The sequence below is a fragment of the Epinephelus fuscoguttatus genome, linkage group LG1 (assembly GCF_011397635.1).
Source record: "Epinephelus fuscoguttatus linkage group LG1, E.fuscoguttatus.final_Chr_v1".
Taxonomy (NCBI): domain Eukaryota; kingdom Metazoa; phylum Chordata; class Actinopteri; order Perciformes; family Serranidae; genus Epinephelus; species Epinephelus fuscoguttatus.
The window spans coordinates 26626220-26642923 of record NC_064752.1 but is presented as its reverse complement, the minus strand read 5'-3'; the positions used below and the strand labels follow the sequence as shown (position 1 = coordinate 26642923).

Below are 16704 nucleotides of genomic sequence, written 5' to 3'. Positions count from 1 at the left end.
TCTAAGACATTTTAAGTACCTGCAGACACCCTGGTAGCATGAATTAATGGAGGTCTTATTGAACCCTGTTACAGATAAATCTAATAGATGGTCCTTGTGTGCCTTTAATCTGGTTTTACTACGAAGAAAAATAACTGACAAAACAATCTCATCACACGGTCCATTTAGTGAGTAAAGTGTTTCCCACCTGAGCAGCAGTGTTTGCAGTGGTAATGTAGTTTGTTATTCTGTCTCCTACATGCACAGTGCAACACCTCAATAAGAAATGAAGAATAAAAAACAGCAGGAGTAGCTTTTTACTATTTTTATTGTTGCTGGAGGCTCTAATACAATATGAATCATAAGCTTTACAAAATAAAAACAAACCAAAAATACAACAAAAAGATTCCCCTCCAAAATGGAAACGGCCAAAGGTTTCCACTGAGACATGAAGACGAACTGTGACCCCCAACAAAGACATAGTAGGTGAGGAGAGAGAAGAGTCGAATAAGCTGAACAGAGGGGAGGCAGACTGTCATGTTATACACAGTGTAGGAGGGTGGGGGAGTTGGGAGTTGGGTTGACGACGTGGGTGTAATCACCCGGTGATTATAACAGTCCATCCCCATGTTTGATAAGTCTACATTTCCACTCACTGCAGCCCCACACAGGCTCACATGCACGTGGACAGAGTGGAATAAAGAGTAAAAACCTTCTAACACGAACTGAAGGCCGCCCTCATGTTCACACCAGAAGAATGACAGTTATACACGGACAGTAATAATTTTATACAAATATATCAGTGGGGTGGGGGCGTTGTAGACAAAAGTAGGTGCTTGAAATAAATTTGATGTACATAATAATGACAGCCCCGCCGAGCCTACGCCACCTACAGCAGGGTCTGTATCTGTTTCCTCGACACAGGAAGAGCCGGGCTAAAGTCGCTCGTTTGAAACTGACGGAGGACACGTCAGCTGTGAGAACATCAGGGATTATTACTACAATGACCCTCACACTGTAAGATTATCATTAACCGTGGTAATACTATCATTATATTCATAACATGGGAGAGAAAAGAGGGGCGAAGAGAGACAGAGGGAGCGTGAGTCGATGGCTTCATGGCAGATGAGATGCATGAAAACAAAAAAAGACAGAAGAAAAAAAAAACAAATAAAAAGCTAAGCATTTTCTCCTTTTTTGTTTTTTTCCCACAAATAAACAAGAGTGCAGCACTGAAACAGGCGTGGAGGAAGAGACGTAAAGAAACAGAGAAAAGATGGCGGAGATGAGGTGGAGAGAGTGAGAGAGACAGAAGAAGAAGAAGAAGAAGAGAGAGAGAGAGAGAAAAAAAACAGAAACAGTAGCAACTCTAGCTGTTGTGTTTGCGTTTGAGTGCCTCCATCAGGTCGTTCTTCAGAGCCTCCTGCTTTGACTTGTCAGCCAGAGTCTGAACACTCCTGTGAGGGGAGAGACACAGAGACGAGAGACAATCAGTGCGTGCGAGATCAAATGTGGAAACAGCGAGAGGGAGGCTGGGGAAGTTTCTCCAGTGAGACGTAAACACAGGCTGTAAGTTCAAGAGAATAACTGAGGAGCTGATGTTAGTTAGACAGACATCACAGTGCGACTCCTCCTGTGTGGAGAGACCATGGTGAAATAAATATACACACACTGCACACATTCATGTCAGGCAAATAAAAACATAACAGTTACAGTTATATGTTGTCATGCAGCTGATACTAAACTGTCTTACAGCAGGATTGAACGACACAGTTATTTTAAGATTCATAATTAACTAGGTGCAAATATAAAATTAAAATCTTCTCTGTATCTGCTTTAATCCATTTGAGTTTCTGAACAACACGATCCTGTTAAACAGCCGGGAATGAACACTCATGCTAATCAGATTTTGCAGTTATTTTTATTTCAATGCTGTGCTTTCACACACACTCCTCCGACAGGACAAAGTGTTGCTCCCAGAATAAACACACCATTTCAGAAAACCTTATTAGGGCAATAAACTCCAAAACATGACATGGTTAGTGTGTTGCTCCCTCGCAGGGACCGTCTGTTAGACTAACAGGGTAAACAAAACCTGCACAACATGCCTGCACAGCACAGCTGCCCAACCTTCATCACTCTGAGGAGCATGCAGATGTGTTCATATAGCACACAGACACACATATACACACACACACACACACACACACACACACAGTCACCTGAGAGACATTCAAGTCAGGTTTTTCTGATTTGTTTGATTTTCTACTTCACTTTCAGCAGTGGCTTGTTGCTAACAGCTCTATTTACATAAACTAACAACTGCCCTGCTTTTCACGTGACGTCTATGTGCTCGCTGCAATGTAATGATGTTTAGAAATTGATCATTAGTCATATCTTGAAGTGGCAGTCTTGAAGATTTCAGTCCTGGTTCATTTGGCGAGACCAGCAGATAATTATGAGGGGTGGGAATCACATTAACATTATAACGATGCTAAAGTCACGATGCAATATCATTGTGATTTTAACGTGCTGAGTATTGTGATATCATCTTCTGTGATATATTGTGATTTATTACATGTTTCCCAACTGTAAGTCCTGAAAAGTAAAACTTTATCAACATCTGTTTTATCTAATACATTAAGTTTTTAGTCTGTTCATCTCACTTCAGTTATTGTTATTGGAGCAAACTGTATCTAGTGGACTGAAAAAGCAACTGACTTTATTTTTTCCAGTGGGCTACCAAAAGTTTAATTTGTACCTGCAATAAGACCCGTTCAAGACATGCTTGTGCAAGTCATGCTTTACTTATTCCAGCATGGTAGGCGCGTAGTATATATGTGGTATTGTACAGAGGTAAGTTTTATGTAGGAATATGGTCATTAGAGTGAGTTAAGTCAATCTACATTTTGCCAACAGATTGCCTGTTAAAGGGTTTTTGGGGAAGTTTTTCCTTATCTGCTGTGAGGGTCCAAAGCACAGAGGGATGTCGTATGCTGTAAAGCCCCCTGAGGCAAACCAGATATGTGGTATTGGGCTTTATAAATAAAATTGAATTGAAACTGAAATAAGTGCAAATATTAAGTAAGATGAGTGTATTATAGTTTTCTAAAGATATGTAACATTAGAAATGGGGACTTTTACAAAGAAAGGCTTTATTTTCACAAAAATACATTAAATGGACAAATGAAATAAGATAATAATGTTAAGACCTCAAAAATTTAAATTTAAGACTGACTTAAGGCCTTATTGTTGTAACATTGACTTTAAGACATGTTAAGACTTTTTAAGGACCTGTAGACACCCTGTAATAATTACTGATGGTAACAACAAATGTGATTTAAAACTACATGTCACAGCATTTGGGGGGCAGCAAAACCAAGCAGTGTCATTTTTAAAAAAGAAGTCAGGTAATATCATTCTGTGAGCAAGGTGATCTGATTGTATGCTGCATGTGGCATTTAAAATATGTACTTTGATTACATAAAAATCATCCCCAGGGACGAGTCAATATAGGACATTAATCTTACAGAGATACGGTAGACGGATTTATCCGCTTATTGACTGACAAATCAGCAGGATGAAAATGTTTCCTCTTACAAAAATAATATCTGGGGGTTCATTTTAACATGAAATTGAGATTGTCAAAAAATGGTAATGCTGTTTTAAAGAAGGCAAAGTCTGGGTTGTTGTAAAGTCCAAGTGCAAGTGAGGAGCTTTTCTTTTACAAATGACTAGTGCCTTGTTTTATGCTGTTGTATGTTGGTTTAACAGTTTTACTGCCAATGATAAGAACAGGATTAAGATGTTTATTAAAAACACAGCTGGTTCTATAACTGAACTGACTCCTGACTTATTAGAGACAGTTTCATAGGAAAGAACCAGACGGAGAGTTCAGAACAAACTGAACTTTGAAGGTCATCGCGTTTGGTGTTTGTATGTTTCTAGTAGTCTTAAAAGTGTGTTGAAGGAGTTGCTTGTATAGAAAAATCAAAGATACATCTTAAGTAATATATTATTTAAGTACTGAGAGACATCTGAGAGGAGCACCACAGAGGAGCACCGTGGATTACTCATTTTCTATTTACCAACACAAACTAATATATACACACACACACACACACACACACACACACACACACACACACACACTTCTCCATGCCAGGTTGTACCTCTGACCCTAGTCAATGAAGATCTGACGCTGGGTGAGGACCTGCGACAGCTCCTTCTGGAGCTGCCGGTACTTTTGGTTATCAGGCAAAGACTCAATAGATCTGGAGCACAGAGGAGAGACGGCAGGGGAGGAGAGGTGACAGAGGGGTTGACAGGAGGACAGACAGTGAGGAGAATGGCAGCAAAGATGTGGGATGAAAGGCAATAAAAAAAATAAGATCATAAGTGAGTTTGAGGAGAAGGATCAGGGAAGGAGGAGGCGAAGTGAATACAGAAAAAGTACATTTGAAAAGACGGGCGGCAAAGGTAGCTTTAAATAAAATATCAGATCAGGACTGACATGAAATGAGAGAATGAGAGAGGGAGAGATGTTGAACAGGTCAACATATGGAGAAGTAAACCGACTCTGCTCTCAGTAAGACTGGTGCGATAAGAAAAAGTTTCTGCTGACTGGAGGTGCTGTAAAAGCAGAGAGGTGATCCAACTCATCCAAACAACTCATGTAGCGTTACCTTAGGCCGTTGACGATGTCCTTGGTCTTCCCAAAGTAAATTTCATTCAGTGTGGAGCGGATCTTGTTCTCCATATCCTGGAACGAGAATCAAGACATTCTTAACTTTCAGTCTGCCTCTATTGTGTGTTTATCAATGACAACATTTTTAGACAGTCAAATATGAAGGCGTGTGACGTCTGCTGTACACGATGCAATGTGGCTGTGGCAAAGAAGTGTTCCACTACTGCATTATACAGACATGTTTCTGTTACTTAGCTTCATTAATACAAATGGCGTATGGGGTGACTGTGTGGAGGTCAAACAAAAGCGGTACATGATTGTTCTTGTTTCTCAAAGCTCGTTTTGTAACCAGTTTCACTCTACTGTTTTAAGACTTCACAGGCTACAGTAATTTCATCTTTGGGAGGCTGCTCTTATCAGCCCTATCAACTGAAACATCCCTTCTTTCACTGTGAGATAAAATGTGTTCAGTTCGACACTGCCAGCACAATAAATTGTAACTTGTAAATTAAGTTTTGAGCAGCACACCACAATGCTTGTGCAATCATGTTTTTATCGTCTTGGAAATATTTCAACATCTAAAAGACACAGAGACCATTCTGCAAACCTTCATCTCCTCATACCAGGGCTTCTGCAACAGCCTGCCTGAACCAAAAGTCTACTGATCGACTGCAGACTGCACTGACCTCAGCTGACAGAGTTTTAACCAGAACCAAGAGATGTGATAATATCACTCCTGTTTTAGCCTCTTTACACTAGCTCCTATCGATTTTAAGATTTCACCGATCACTTTTAAGACTCTTTATGGCCTCTCTCCCTGCTATATCTCTGACATCTTGGTACAGTATGTGCTGGTAAGTACTTTGAGATTCTTGGGCAGAGTTCTTGTGTCTATTCCAGAGGTCCGTCTGAAACTAAAGGGGACACAGTGTTTGGAGTCAGGGCCCTGGGGATCTGGAACGACCTGCCCGAGGACATCAGGTCGGCCACATCAGTGATCTCCCTGATTTAAGTCCCTCCTTAAAACATGCATCATCTGAGAGCCTTTCCTGATTTTACTTGAGTTTTAATTTCCTTTGAAATGTCTTAGTGCTCCATAAATAAAGATTAATATATTATTATACTAGCAGTGTTATTAGAGAGCATATAAGCAGATTATATAATGTCTATATATAATGCAACTTTTACAGCCTTATGAAACATCAGCAGAAACCACAGTGCAGGAGACCTGATCTTGAGAAACAATACATTGCAGTATTTTTTACTGCAGATCCACTGCTTGAGGTCGGCAGTCACAAAAAGTTAAACAAGCACGATATTAGCCGTCATACTGACTTCAACAAGGCGGCCGATGTTGGCGATGTGGGGTGAGGACTCTCCAACCGTCTCATCTTTTTCCATCTGTGAAAAGATGAAACAAAGTGAGTTCATGGATGACCACAGAAATGCTGGACGCATCAGTAGTGTTTTTATGTTGAGTTTAACACCGTACCTGTCTTGTAAGACTGCCACCCAGGTTCATGGTGCCGGAACCAGTCTTGGTTGTCTGGAGCCAAAGCATGACGGTGGAGGTGAGTTTGTAGTGAGCAGTACGACCGCTGGACTTCTCCTGCTCGCACAGACAGACACAACAAGCAGTGAGACAATAATCTGGACTAAGGATTTATAATAATGCATCTCCTGCATGTCACTGATGTTAACAATTACCTGCCCGTTCCACTAAGGAAACCACAATACAAGGCAGGAGCGAGTTCAAATGTCAACTTATTCCTTATGAGCTGATTCTCACCTGCACCTCCACCACATGGATGGAGTCCCAGCACCCCTTGATCTTCTTGGATCCATCGCCAGCCTTCTTGATGAGAATAACTCCGGCGAAGCCATGATCCAAGTCCCAGAGGTACACAGAGGACACACCGCCCTCAAAGTACCTGAAGAACACAAATATCAGAGGTCACAAGAGGGCGACACCGGCTGTTTATTAAAAACTCCCCGTGATATTGCCTCGCTGGTACTTACAGGTCTCTGTACTGATCAAAGGCGTTATTGGCTTCAACCTCGAGTTTCCTCAGGCGGGCTGAGGGCATTGCACCGTCTTCAATGGGAGGTTCATACTTATTACTCCACGGGGATCTGAAGTATCAAAAAGAACCCATTTACAGCCAGTTAGTACATTTGTTAGAGTCACTGTCTTCGCCTGTTTTCCAATGACAGATTAACTGAGCATAATTTAGTTAGTGTTCCTTGTGCATGACTACAGATGTCCCGAACCAAGCTCAAAGATCGGTTTTGGGGCTGATCAAGGCAGTTTTAAACTGAACCATATAGAGCCTGATACGACCCTTTGTTTTACGTCAGCTAGGGTTTTTACTCGCAAAGTTTTCATTCACAGCAACGCAACGAGTGCAGCCATCATCACCTCTCCGCTGTCTGTCTCTCCTCCACTCCCGAGCTCCTGTGTGTGTGTGTGTGTGTGTGTGTGTGTGTGTGTGTGTGTGTGTAAGGCAGGGGCTGAGTCCCACCCTCAGCGAACATCCACACCATTAACAACAGTAAAGTACAGTATGAGACTGTTAAGTTTCATTTCTGCTCAGTGTGAGAATCTCTTGTGTTTTGCTGTGGTGCATGGTGTTTCATATAGGAGAGAGGGACAGTGGTTCAGAGCTTGTGAAAACCACAGTCACCACGCAATTGCAAGTACAAATAAAGCCTGGTGAGCAAAAAGCCAATGAGAGTAGTTTATTAATGCAAGCATGTAAGAAATGTAGTGATGACTAAAATAAATGCTCAGTGAGTTGCCGTTCATTCACTTAACTCTGGAGAATAGTCTCAAAAAGGGACAGTGACATCCCACTGAGACAGCAACAAGGCCAAAAAGATTAAAGGAGGGTTTGCTATTTCATACTTGGCTGTTTCTTAATAAACAAATAATAAATTAACATTAGGGAACAGCTTGGATGCAGGGAAATGTTCTCTTAATACACTGCAGAGCTGTTCAATAATCAAGCATACACATTGAATTCATTATAAGTACTCTAAGTGTGCACTGTGCAGCTGTTACTTAGGAAATTAAAAGTGCCAGATCAGGAATCAGTATCAGCAAATACTCAGTGTTAAATGTCTTGGATGGATCAGGGGCAAAAACATTTGGCCGGGACATCCCTATCCATGACTGAACTCTAGTTATAAACTCGACCTGTAGGAGTCGCCATCTCGGTTGTAATCACAGAGCAGATAGTCTTTCCCCACCACCTTGTCCCGGGCAATCTTCAGGGGCTGGTCCACAGAAGAGAGGAGGTCCTCACACAGACTGGGCACCTGGACACAAGCACAGAGAGAGAAAGCTCAAGACATTACTACCATATTTTTCTACAACACAGACAGTTCTGCAAAAGTTTCAAACACATCTCAACTCCTCAGACACCTTATTAAAAGTTTTCTGTTTGTCTTGACTGTTAACAAGAGACATAAAAGGAAGCTAGGTTTGCCAGTTCAAACTTCCTGTAAGAGATGCCAACTTATAAAACCTGCAGGGCTTCAGGGACAGAGCTGACAGAAAAACAACAAAGGTAGCCTTGTATTTGATCGTCTCATTTTGGTCAAAAATGAACAGAAAGTTCTTCTCACATTCCAGCTTCACTCAATACGCAGAGGTTACTGAGCAGAGCAGGAATAAAACAGCAATGGGAAACATAATATCTGGAGGATAAGGGGGTACAAATTACTTCTCACAGACTGACATGGACTCCTCTTTCTATGTCCTCCTACATCACAGCATAGACACAAAGGAGGCCCTGTTTTCCAAAAAAAAAAAAATCCCCCAAATCCCGAACGAACACACACACACACACACACACACACACACACACACACACACACACACACCTGGCAGCTCAGACTGGTTGAGACAAGAGAAGGAAGGGAGGACAAAACCCAGTGGGAAGAGTGTGGCAGAGGAGAAAATGGAGACAGGAGAGACGTGGGACAAACAGGAAAGAAAGAAGTGATTTCAGGTGATTGTGAGTCACCAGGAGGAGTTTGAGCCAAGACGTTGGAGCCAAAAAGTGCCTGGCAGTGGAGGTGATTGACAGCTGCAATAATAATCGCTAACAACCGGACACAGTGAAACGGGTGAGGAGAGAGCCGATGCCCAGAGGGAGAGAGGTTAAAGGTGAGGCAGGAGGAAGGTGAGCAGGTGGGGGTCTCGCTGGAAAAGGAACACACATGCCCACAAAACAAGGTGCCAGCGAACAGTGGTAAAGTGTGACTTGATTTGTGTCCGATTTAGCTTAATCTGTCGGACTCAGCCGACACTGCTCGGTTAAAATCCACAGAATAGGTCTAACAATTTCCAGATAGGAAGGTTTTAACAGAAAACTGCAGGAGTGAAACAGATGGTTATTTCACAGGTAGAAATCTAAGTTGTTTTAGTATTTCACTGAGAGTTTAGAAAAAAAACTTCCACTCTGCACTTCAAATTTTTAAAAATGATAATATTAAATGCTGAAAATAACTTCAGCCACTCAGATGTCACAGTGATATGCACCAATTGTCACACTCACACTTAATGGTATGAAACAACAAACACTGAAACACAAACAGAACCACAGGAGGCTCCCCCGAACACAGACATACATTTCTGATGCAACTGAACACACCACAGAGCTGCTGAATAACAGTCACAAGACAGAAACCGAGAGAAATGGCACAACTCACGACATTTGTACCCAACTGTTCACTGGGTGACTTCACACAACACTCCCCCTCGACTCAAAAATGTGTTACCAATTCCTGAGGTGCCATCTGTTTTTAAAAAGTGTTATTACAACCATACCCTACTTCACATTAAACCTGAGTTAAAGACATTTAGGGGTGAGCAGAACTTTGTGACATCACACATGATCTGGAGGTCAGTCATTATCCGGTACGCAACTTAACACCCAGACACACCAAACTGACATCAGAGAACTAGTGGCGATGATGCCAACAAGTTGCCCCTGAACACACTGTAAGGACGACAGCCAGTTGCCAACTAACACGTACGTTCTGCACCTAAGGAAGAGGAAATAACTCTCCATACCAGCAGGTGGCAGTAGTCTGGATAAGTCATTCAAAAAGGGAAACCAGACGACCAGCAAGACAGAATTAAGATGCTAGTTAGCCAGATAGCACATTAACAACACAAGAAATGGCTAAAAAATAATAATCTTACCTAACATAACAACTTAGTTTTGATCTCATGCCCTCTTATGTTTAGTCCTTTGTTTGTTTGTTTGTTCTCTTCACTTCTGTTTCTCTTCTAATGCGCTGAGCTGAACGACCAATCAGTTATTTCGTTCACTGCAGATTCAACATAATAAATCGTTCGGAAAAGGCGAACAAGGGCCAACTTGTGCCAGTGGTGCAGAACACACAACAAATACTAAGGTGACAGACGCTAACCAGTGACCCGACACTGACCGACGGCCGACTGGCGGCTTGGTGTGTCTGGGCCCTTAGACAAGTCTAATGTGGAAACATGAAACCTGCGTTTTTTAAATGATGGGGAATGGAATCAAGTGTTTATACATTTTCAAAACACTTATTATTATTCATCTCAGAGTTTTTTTGACATTTTTCAAAACATGTCAGGGGGAGACATGGACTAAACCCTTTGTATTTTTTACCTGTAAGAAATGACTGGATAAAGCAAAGACAGAAACTCACCAGGTCAATGAGGTCGCTGAGGTTCTTCTCGATCTGCTGGGGAGGCAGACGCCTCATCAGGTCCAGGGCACAGTCCAGCTGCTGGTCATTCTGGAAACATACGAGACACCAATGACTACACTGTACCATCAGATTATAGCTGAACACATCACCTTACAGCTTCACATAGACACATTGTTAATGTCACATACAGTGTGCATGTGTGTTTCAGTTTGCATAGTTTGAGTTTATCTGATTAACTAACAAAAAAATTTACAATTAAACATTGTTGTCTGAGCATAATGTTGCTAATTGGTATCGGTTTATTGGTATTTAAAGGCTCATGTCCGGGTTTATTTTAACTGTCCAGCTGACACAGAGTTGTTAGCTACTAAAATGCAGAGTGGCACAAAATATATATATTTGCAAGAAGTTTCAGTGAAGTGATCCTCACTGATGCCAAGCAGTTTGTGCCAAAAACAAAACAAAACAAAGTTTTAGCTGATTTTACCACCGCTTATCAAGATTTACAGGTGTGCCACATCTCTAAGCTGCAGCTGTTGACAGATGAGTTCAGTGGAACTTCAGTGCTATATTCATGCTGAGGATTAAAACCGAGTTTGTTGTGATCCAGTCTGAATCTTCCTGCCAAAACAGATCTGGACCAACACTTTGCTAACCATGGACACAAAACTCTAAAGCCAGGGTCTACACAGGATTCTGAGGTGCTGTCTTGTTTTTAATGATAGTATTATGGGATTTCAGCAGGCTGGTAGTCAAATGAAATGAGTATCTTCTAAAGTTACAACCACATTAGTTCAAAATTTCTTCTTTGTGTTACCATCCCTTTTCTGCTGCTCCACAAGTTAACAATGTCGAGGAAAACACTAACTTTTGTACCAAAAAGATAGACTTTAGAATATTGGTATATTGATTGATTTGACAGACTCAGACTACTGAAACTTCACAATATCTTCACATAAACTTTAAAGCATAGTTTTTACGCAGAATCAGGACTGCAGGCTTTTTATCCCATCAATTTAAAAGCGGTAAGGGGAATATGTCTGCATGGCCAGTATAGGGTGCATTTGTAATTCTAATCTGACGCTCTACACTAAAACAAGAGTGCTGTTGTTCCAAAAAACAGTGTTCTATTTCTACATGAATTAACAAGCCATTAAGTTAATCAAACAATCACTCTGCTCTGCACTCTGCTGATCAATCTCCCAGGACAGAGGCCCAGAGTATGCTCTGCTGCTCACAAAGTGTGGTGTTCTGAATAACACAATGGCACATTCCAACAGTGCTCTGAATTTACAAGCGGTCCAGTATGTGCTCAGAGTATTTCAATACGCACCCATTAACAGGAGGAGTGACTACAACATTGCTGATCATTGTTTTAGGACATACTTGTAAAAAATGTGAACCTATCCTTTAAAGAAAAGCCTTGCTACACTAACAAAGACGTGATGTTGAATGCATAACTTTTAACACTCACTAGCTTTATAGCAGGCTCTCTATAATTGAGTGCAGTCTGTTAGTGTGCACTCTGTGCAGCTGAATAATGTAGGAAAATATACGTAAGCACTGGATCAGGACTCAGTATTGGTATGCTGTATAAAAACTTCAAGCTCCTTCACATCTCCAGAACAGCACAATGATAAAGACCTGCTACATTCTGTATGAGGGTACGAGAGAAGTTGCTGTGCAGGAAATATTCACACCCTTGCAGGCAAACTCTGCCTGCACTGCGAGACTACAGACAACATTTCAAGCTCAGTAGACTGAACAGCACTCATGATTTGTCATGTGAGAACTTGCAGAGTAAAAAAACTGTTAGAAATGAAACTGTAATTGGACAGCGAATAGTTAAAGGTTTGACAAAACTGCACTGGACAGTGTAGAAAACTGTCCAGTGGGCACAGCTTTCAAACATGTGGCACATGTGACTATATCCAAGTAAATGTCAGTGCAGATTTTGTCCATCAGCTGTCAAAGTATACACTTCATTTAGCTGTGAGATGTGTGTCATGGAGCACAGGTGGGACATTAGGCGGCAGATATGATGTGGAATTGCAGCAGCTAGTCTGACAGAGGTAAACAACAAACAGGTAAATGTCAGGTGCAACACAACTATCATTCAGACAAAGCTTTACTTTTTATCTGTAGATAGTTTTTACGAGCTGTAAAGACCCTAACTAATCCTTTTAATTTGAAATCAGCCATGACAAGTTGACAAGATATGTGTTTACAAGACGAACTGGGAATCCCCTTTGGGAGAGACACGTAAGTGAGACGTTAGTGGCACGTATGCCTCCTGTCATCCAATCCACACTGCCTCCGTCTTCCGCAAACGTCTCAGCCATTTGACATCAGCAGCTCCTGCTGGGGAGCTGAGTTGACAGCCATAGCCTGCCTTCGTCAGGCTGACAGCAGGTATGTACTGAACCAAAATAGTTTTCATGTTGGCTCCATGGGAGGAAATCAACAGTGTTTTTATGCACTAATTCACTGATTTTATTTCTCCACCCACTGTGGCAAGGGAAGGGAAGCCCACAGGCAGACTTGGAGCTTTGATCAATCAATGTTAATATGGTTAATAAGTCCAAAACACACATACAGCAGCATATCTGTGTGATTGAACAGCTGTAGATGCAGACTACACTTCGCTAAACACAACAGAAATACACTTTAAGCATAAAACCATCGAGGAGAGTTTCCAGAGTCAGTGCTGATTGATACAGATCATAAAATAAAGGTGAATCTGCTTTGTAAGATGCGCGAGTGCTGATGTCAAAAACACCTCAAAAATGCTTTCACAGTGGATTGGCCATGATACGATCATGCGCTTGGAGCACGTGGTGTTTTGTTTTCTTTCTGCACAAAGCTTTTAATTCAAGTTAAGCGGCAGATAATGTTTTCACATGCAGCTGGGTTGTGGACATCGCCCAAAGCACCTCTTCCTCATAGACATCCTGACCAACCAGTAGGTGTCAGTATTACAGTGACAAGAGGGTGATCCCTCACCATCTTCCCACCCAGGGATCACACTCACGTGTGTCTGAAGCCCAAGAACAAGCTGATTCATACTACACTAAATGATGACATGACTATCCAACTTCAGCCTGGTGTCCGACCCACAGTGCAGTTTTGAGTGTTTTCATAAACATCAGCAGCTGATCATGTCTGACTGGGCTGTCCCAGACACCGTGACACTAAGCTCTGATTAATTACTGCAAAGCGAACATACGATGTGATCGATCAAAAACCCACTGAGCTGAATAACATATATCCTGCCACATCTCATCCCTGTATCTGTGTAGTTACGATTGGAGGCTCTTAAATCTAGGTAAGATGAGACAAATCTATTCACTGAAAATGAAACATTGATTAAATCAATGTAGAAACTGAAGGTAGGTTTCATAGAATGGTCAGAAATACTGTAAAGTGTGTGTGTGTTATGTAACCAAAAAAAAAAAACCTCAGACCATCACTATCATCGGAGACTACAAACCAAATGACCCCAGAGTCAATTCAGGGTCTTCAATACAGCCTGAGAATGCCTGCAGTCAATTCCTTTTTTGGTTACATGTTTGGGTTGTTTACTGAGGCTTGTTAGTCACTCAGCACATGTTATCAATGTCCCCAATAAACTACAGTTTGTGAAGCAGCAGGATGATCCTTAAACTCTCAGACTGACATTGCTGTGTGTTGTATTCAGCAGGAAACATTCCTTTAAAAGATCTTTCTTTTTATTATGAGGTTCTCTTTGTTCTGCTGCACTTTTAGGATAATGAAGTGCAAAATATTATATAACACACAAGTCAATCAAGACTAAATAAAGAACTTATTCGTAATGACAGCCGCAGAGGACACAGAGCAAACAGGGATGCATAGCATGGCCTTCCCCTGGGGGGTTTCTCTCCCTTAAATATGCAGTGAGCGGCAGGATATAAGAGAGAAGGGGAGGACAGACCAGTCAGAACATGAAGCTCTGGGGAATGTGTCGGAAGATACAGGAAGTTGAGTAACAGTAGAGGAAGAAACCCCGTTTTTCAGCTCGCCTTACTGGTAACTGGCTATACCACAAATATCACAGTCACCTTACTTTGGCCCAGGTCCTACTGAGATACCAATCTACACATTGTTCTTCATGCCTATGGTGATTACACAATATTGCAGTATCTGAATTCAAGTTAACTATTGTGTTATATAACTGGTTTTACCAACCTAGACCAACCTACATTCTCATAGCATTACAAATGTTACTACTGGTATAAAAGCCCAGAGATAAAATGATATCCTCACATGATAAGGACACTAATGACAACCACTAAAACACCAGAAATGTGCCTATAAAGAATGACGAACTTTGAAGAATAGTTTACTGTGCTCATCCAAAACCAAGGGGAAAAGTAATGCATTTGCATGGGAAATAACTTTTACTTAATAACTAAAAACAACTGTGTCAATATCAAAACCACCAACAGCACAATAGTTTTGCCCTGCTGCGTTATTTGTTTGTCACACCTATTCCATGCGCCTCCCTTTTAACTGTAAAGCCTTGGTTTATCTAAGAAGTGACTCCTCTTTTGTACATCAGCCTAACACTAACACTAACACTACTCACGCCGCTGCTAGCTGGTCAACGGACAATGACATGTTATAAAGTAGAGAACCCTCTTTCCATAAACATTTTCCTTAAGGGTGACCCTGAACATAACAGAAGTTTCTATGCAGTGTCTCCCATGCCTTTTCCTCTCCTCAGAGTTGCTCTTTGCCTGTCTTAAAATCTCTCTCAGCCGATGAATCAGTCTGCACCGTCAGACACCTGCGCTCCTTGACGCTGTGTTTACTAGTGCTCCTGTCTCCGTGTAAACACTAGCTCAGACCAACAACCCCCCGGGTCAGGGGAGAGCGGCGATGCTCAGCCAGCAGGATGGATGAGGTGAGGCTGAGAAGAGTGGGCGACTGCAGAGAGAAACCAGCTGCTCGTCCCAACTCAGGCGTAAGACTATGTAGGTCATGTGAAAGTACAGCAAAACTCACTTTTAGAGACAGTGTGAAAGCACAAAATGGTGCCCCATTATGCAGAAACAGTTCAAGTTAAATATTAGTTCTTGTGAAGCACACATACATGATCAATTACTGTGGTATTATTAACAGAGCCTGAAGAGGGAGGAAATTGTTCAAAAATAGGCACCAAGTACACAATAGTTGCAGGTATGATCTACAGGGACTGTCAGATCTTGAAATTCTCCAGATTAAATATTGACATAGTCAAGATCGTACTCGCAGTGCAGGAAAACCTAAGCAGAGGAGGCTGACAGCTTGTCATGGTTAGGAATAGGAGGAGCAAGCAGTCTTATTTTAGCTACAGGCAACCAGGCGCTTGACTATATTAGCGTGTGTGTGCGTGTGTGGTGCACGACAGGACGACTGTATGTGTGTGTGAGCGTGTTCACGTAATATTAGGACCCCTCACCAATACTATTCACGAACTTGTGTCAAATCCAAAACATCCTGTGCTAACTTTATGCCTACGAGGCATCTAGCATGGCTAACAGCTAGCTACTAGCTAGTTAGCTGGGAGAAACAGCTGCTAGCTTAGCCGCGAAGCTAATTCATTCGTATCCGGTGCGCAGAAGTTTTACAAACAGTGCAAGTTAGACATGCATCGGTGATTTATACTCTTGAATCCCCTGCTGCTGCTCTCGGGTTACCACCCAGCCCCTCCAGCTAGCGTTAGCCTAGCTTAGCAGCCCTGAGTTAGCAGTAGCCAGCAGCCCCACCAAAACCCTCTTACCCCGTCCCTAGCTCTTCCAGCTCTACCGCGGCCCTTACCATGTCTGCGGCGGTCTCAGCGGGGCAGGGGAGCACGATTTCACCGATGACTGTATACCGTAGCTTTTATATGGTTCAACAAACCGCTCCTCTCGTCTCTTGTTGATTTGTTGTTTATTTAGTCCCCCTCGGAAGATGTTTTGTTCGCCTCTCCCTCACTGAACCCAGCCCTGTCAGCGAAATTCACTTCCTCAACCGGGCTACAGGAAGGACTCGGAGGCTGCAGTCAGAAAACAGGCCCCGGTTGCATGTCCGGGTCACTCCGGGCTTTCTCTGCAGCAGCCAATAGCGAAGGAGCAAGAAAGGCATTGCCAAGTATGGAAAGAGAGGAGTGGTGCAGTAAATATGCACCGAGAGGGCAGTGCATTCACATCTTCTGCTTCTTTCCGGCATACCAGCCACTGTTTATTACAATGACAAAAACATTGATGGGGTTATAATAAAATAATCCTGGAACAGGCCATTAGTGTGATTCAAGCTCTGCTCCTTTCATTATTTTATTTTTTAAA

General features: G+C 42.1%; 1 protein-coding gene across 2 annotated transcripts; it reads right to left on the bottom strand.

Annotated features, from left to right (window-relative positions):
- Positions 1-289: 289 nt before the first annotated feature.
- capzb (capping actin protein of muscle Z-line subunit beta) lies at positions 290-16435 on the bottom strand. 2 transcript variants are annotated; one of them, XM_049573925.1, is made up of 10 exons: positions 16196-16435; positions 10373-10462; positions 7863-7984; positions 6686-6799; positions 6456-6597; positions 6159-6275; positions 6002-6067; positions 4665-4741; positions 4152-4253; positions 290-1436 (listed from the first exon to the last, which is right to left on the bottom strand). In XM_049573925.1, exons 1-9 carry the CDS (start codon positions 16196-16198, stop codon positions 4160-4162), a joined length of 825 nt encoding a protein of 274 aa, XP_049429882.1. In that variant the 5' UTR covers positions 16199-16435; the 3' UTR covers positions 290-1436; positions 4152-4159. The 2 variants fall into 2 exon arrangements, with proteins under 2 accessions (XP_049429882.1, XP_049429888.1); XM_049573931.1 differs by lacking the exon at positions 4152-4253.
- Between the last annotated feature and the right edge of the window lie 269 nt (positions 16436-16704).